Genomic DNA, 4,516 nt, shown 5'->3' on the forward strand with positions numbered 1-4,516 from the left:
AAGACACTTTGATTATCAACATTTGTAAAATAGTAATGATAATAAAAAGAGAGTGTTCTTTCACTTGAATTTTCAAGAAGGAAAGTCTCAGGATGGGTGAACCTGTATTTCTGGATTCAAATCAATGAAATGACAGTTCCTGTCCCACAAAGTTCTTAAGGTCAAGAGTTTTGACCTTAGGCTTAGTCTTGACCTCAGATTAAGTTCACTACAAAAGCTGCAAGGCTCCGTTTTGTGTCAGGAGAGGAAAAATCACAGATTGACACGCAGCTCGAGACTTTGTTTACACAGAGCAGTGCATTTAGGAGCATAGGAACTTTTAAATTCAGAAAGAAATGAGCTGTAATCAAACAGAACCGAGCTCGGTAAACAAGCCAGCTACACAACAATTTGGGGATTCTAACAGCTTTGTTAGTTTTTCATTTATCCTTTATTTATCCACGTAGTCTCACTGAGCTACTAGAACTTATTTTCAAGAGAGACCTGTTTAAGGAGCAGATGGGGGTTAAGGGCCTTGCTCATAGGCCCAGGGTGGAGCAAATGAGGATGGGGGCTGATGTGGGTGCTTCACCTACCCCGCCCACATTTTTTATGTTGTCGGTACCTGGGCTTGAACCGGCGATCTTCCAATCACAGGCCCACCTTCTCTAACCTCTGCGCCACCACTCCTTAATAAAGGTTAATAAAGGTTGAATGGATATACTTCATTAGAATTAGACTTTTTCATTCTTTAATTGTTTGATCTGTGTGTTTTCTGTTTACACTTTAAGTGCACAAGATGTGTTTGGTTTTGTTGTGGAGGAAAAAAAGAAACATTTTATTTTTGTGACATTTATTTTGTAAAGTTACAGCTTTGTTAAGCTGTGTGACAACTGGGACAAAGCTTTGACTCAGAAATATATTTTTGTTACTACTTTATGGAAAGAAAAATATAGAGATAAATTGTATATCGCCTTTAATCTTAAACTATTGAGATATTAATTTTGGTCCATATCGCCCAGCCCTACATCACGGCACTAACGACCAGTTGTTAGGCTGATGGTCCTCCTTGATCATGTGAACAGCTGGTTCTGGATGTCAACAACAAACTGGTTGATCCACTCTGAGAAGGTGCTGTTTATAAGATTGAGTTTGTTGCAGCTCCTCAGACTGAAGAAGAAGACTTTTGGGTAAAAGAGAAAACGTTTCAACAAATTTTCTCAATTTTATTTATTTATTTATTTTTAATCCGTCCAGAGGACTTGACTGAACTTTGTTAGATATAAAATAAATTCTTCTTAATGTCATTAATAAATTATTTTTCCTGATTTAACAGGAGCCCAAGTTAGCCTTTGAAGATGTGGATGCCTCAGAACTTTATCCCTGTGTGATGTTCTACAGCAGCAACCCAGGAGAGAAGGTGGGAGCCCAGATTTTCCATCAGAATCCATTGACCTGGGCCTATAGGTCTTTTCCACATTTCCTCTTGTTAAACTCTGCGTTTTACCTCCAGGTGAAGATCTGTGACATGCAGATGAGAGGAACACCACGTGATCTCCTCCCAGGTGATCCTATCTGCAGCCCTATGGCCACTGTGCTGGTCGAGGCTACCACGCAGCTAATTCGCATCTTACACCGCACCGACCACTGGACCCACCGCATCAACAAAACCATGATCGAACGGCTGCACAAGATCAAGCCCTGCTTTAGAGAGTCGGCTGGCGGGTTGGGTGGCGCTAGCAGTGAGAAGCTGAAAAAGAGCCGCTCGGTGCAGAGCCGTGAGGAGCACGATGCTCAGAAGGAGAGCCAGGAGGCACCCCCCAGGACGGAAGAGGACAGGGCTCGCCATGGACGGCAGCACTGGCTGGGGGAGTTGTCAGAGCACCACTTGAGAACCCTGTGCACAGACGTGTGGCCAGTTCTGGCTGTGATCGGAGGGGCAGATGCTGGGCTGAGGGTGGGGGGCAGATGTGTTCACAAACAAACCGGGAGGCACGCCACATTGCTGGGTGTGGTCAAAGAGGGCAGCACCTCTGCGAAGGTCCAGTGGGATGAAGCTGAAATCACAATCAGGTACCTAATCAGAATGTGTTCACAGAACAACTGGATAAACCTGGTTGATTCATTCATGTCTTAGGTTTTAAACTCCAGAACTGCTGAGCAGATTTTTTTTGCTTTGGGAAATCTGGAGCTTCAGCACATTATAATCAAGATGTAAAATTATTTTTAATATTAGAGCCCGACCGATATATTGGTAGAGATGGTCATTTTGGCCAATTTAGGCGTCTGGGGACCTATCGGTATCTGCGATAATTGTCCCATTATCGGCCAATGTAACCACTTCTAATTTTCATCTCAAAACTGCTGGAACCAGCTGCAGTTGTACAATGTATCCAGCAGAGGGTGCATGAAGACTACTGTCAAGCTATGGCCGTTCACTTAACTTCCACTTTTGATGTTCAGCACAGACGAAGCAGGGAGCAATACTGTGTAGAGTATTTTGTTGAACAGACCATGGTAAGTTTATTTTAACTGATCTGTAAAATTAAAAAATTCACAATAATAAATTCTGGTGCAGCTGTGGCTGAGTGGTTTGAGCAGTTGTCCTCCAATATGAGAGTTGTGGGTTCGATTCCACCAGCAGTCACATCCTGAAGTGTCCCTGGACAAGACACTGAACTCGTCATTGCCTCCGATGTGTGTTCCATAAGTGTCTGAATGTGATAAAGCTCTGATTAGTCTTTGCAGTGATATAGTAGAGTGCGGTGTGAATGGGTAAACGAGGCACAGATTGGGTTGTAAAGAGCCGTTAGTATCTTGATAAGATAGAAAGATGCTATAGAAGTACAGTCCATTTACCATTTAAATCCTCTTCAATCCTCCAAACTGCTTGTCATTAGCTATGTGCCTTTCAATTTAGCAAGCTAAAGTTAGTGCAGGTATGTTGTCCTCACAACAGATGACTATGTTACGACAGAGCTTTAGGGCCACACTTAAAAAAAAAACACGAAAAAATCACATTACCACGCTAAGAAAAAAAAAGAAAAGCTTTATATTTACGAGAATAAAGTCATAGTATTATGAGAATAAAGTTGCATAAAGTCTTAATATTACAAGAATAAAGTCATACAATACTTTTTTTTTACAGCTGTTGTTAATTTTTTCTTTTTTTCCACGAATCGGACCCACAATATGACCTGTCAATCAATCCAGTAGGCATGTCAGCAAATGACCAATCTGAAGCTAAATCAAATTCAACTTTATTGTCAAAACTGCAATATGTACAGAACATACACAGAATTGAAATTACATTACTCTGAGACCCCTGGTCCAACAATAACTATTTAACATTAAAACATTTAATAAATATAAGCATAAAATGAAATAATAAAAGTATGATACTGTCCTAAATTGTAGTATAGCGGTATAAAAATATAAAAAAGTATATCTATAAAATAAAATGAAATGAAGGTCCTGACATTGACATTTGTATTAAAGTGACAAAGCAGCATATGGAGTGAATGTACACAGTATATGTATAAAGTCTTTGATATTGGTATAGAGGTAAAGTGACATGCATTAAGGCTAGTAAAAAATATATATATATATCAAAAGTAGTGTAATATAAACAGCAGTATGAATATAAACAGTGGGCAGCACGGTGGCACAACTGGTAGAGCTGCTGCCTCTCATTGAGCAGGTCCCTGGTTCAAATCCCGGTCTTGCCTCTCAGTGAGCAGGTTTACATGCAGCGGGCTTTGTTCTGAACAGCAGTACTGACATGCGCAGAGTGGTAAACTCTCCTTAAAAAAACCACCGAAGAAGAAGTTCTACTTCCGGGTGAACGTAAACAAACCTGAGCACCCAAAATGGACCCGCGACAGGTTTTAATGATGGTGGAGACGTTACTGCACTCCCTGACTGAGCTACAGGTAATACAGATCATTTTGAGCTCTTTCAAAGTTTCTAGTAGAAATGTTGTGTCGCTCACCGACCAGTTTTACTTCCCTGACATGCTAATATTATTAGCGTTAGCCAGGCGGAAATGTCAAAGTCGCACATGCGCAGTCAGGTCAGTTTTTCACGATCAGATAAAAACGAACAGATCAAGCGTTTACATGCGCACCGATCGGGTTTCGGATCGGCGTAAACCACCCGTTTCGTTCTGATCACAAATTATAACGGATCACCCCGAATACACAAAAAATAACCCGAACGGAGTGTTTACATGACACACTTTTATTCCGACCGGCCATTTGATCCGGTTACTTATGTCCATGTAAACATACCCTTTGTCTCTATGTGTCCCTGTGATGGACTTGTGACCCGTCCAGGGTGTACCCCGCCCCTTGCACAGTGATTGCCGAACATGGGCACCGGCGACCCCTATGACCCAAAATGGAAGAAGCGGGTAAAAGATAATGGATGGATGGATGGATGATTATAAATATTAGTGTAATATGAACAGTAGTATGAATATACAGTAAACAGTAGTATGAATATAAACAGTAGTGTGAATGTAAACAGTAGTATGAAT

The 4,516-nt window shown here is 41.1% G+C and overlaps 1 protein-coding gene across 1 annotated transcript in view; it reads left to right on the plus strand.

Moving 5' to 3' along the window:
• Nucleotides 1–4,516, plus strand: part of LOC119427526 (probable E3 ubiquitin-protein ligase HERC1) — a gene marked incomplete at its 3' end in the record, with an annotated part of 64,989 nt that overhangs the window by 42,272 nt on the left and 18,201 nt on the right. The window contains 2 exon segments of the mRNA XM_037695158.1: nucleotides 1,316–1,399; nucleotides 1,493–2,052. Coding sequence (XP_037551086.1) covers nucleotides 1,316–1,399; nucleotides 1,493–2,052 — 644 coding nt within the window.

Source organism: Nematolebias whitei, chromosome 2 (genome assembly GCF_014905685.2).
Source record: "Nematolebias whitei isolate Nwh7 chromosome 2, NemWhi1, whole genome shotgun sequence".
NCBI lineage: Eukaryota > Metazoa > Chordata > Actinopteri > Cyprinodontiformes > Rivulidae > Nematolebias > Nematolebias whitei.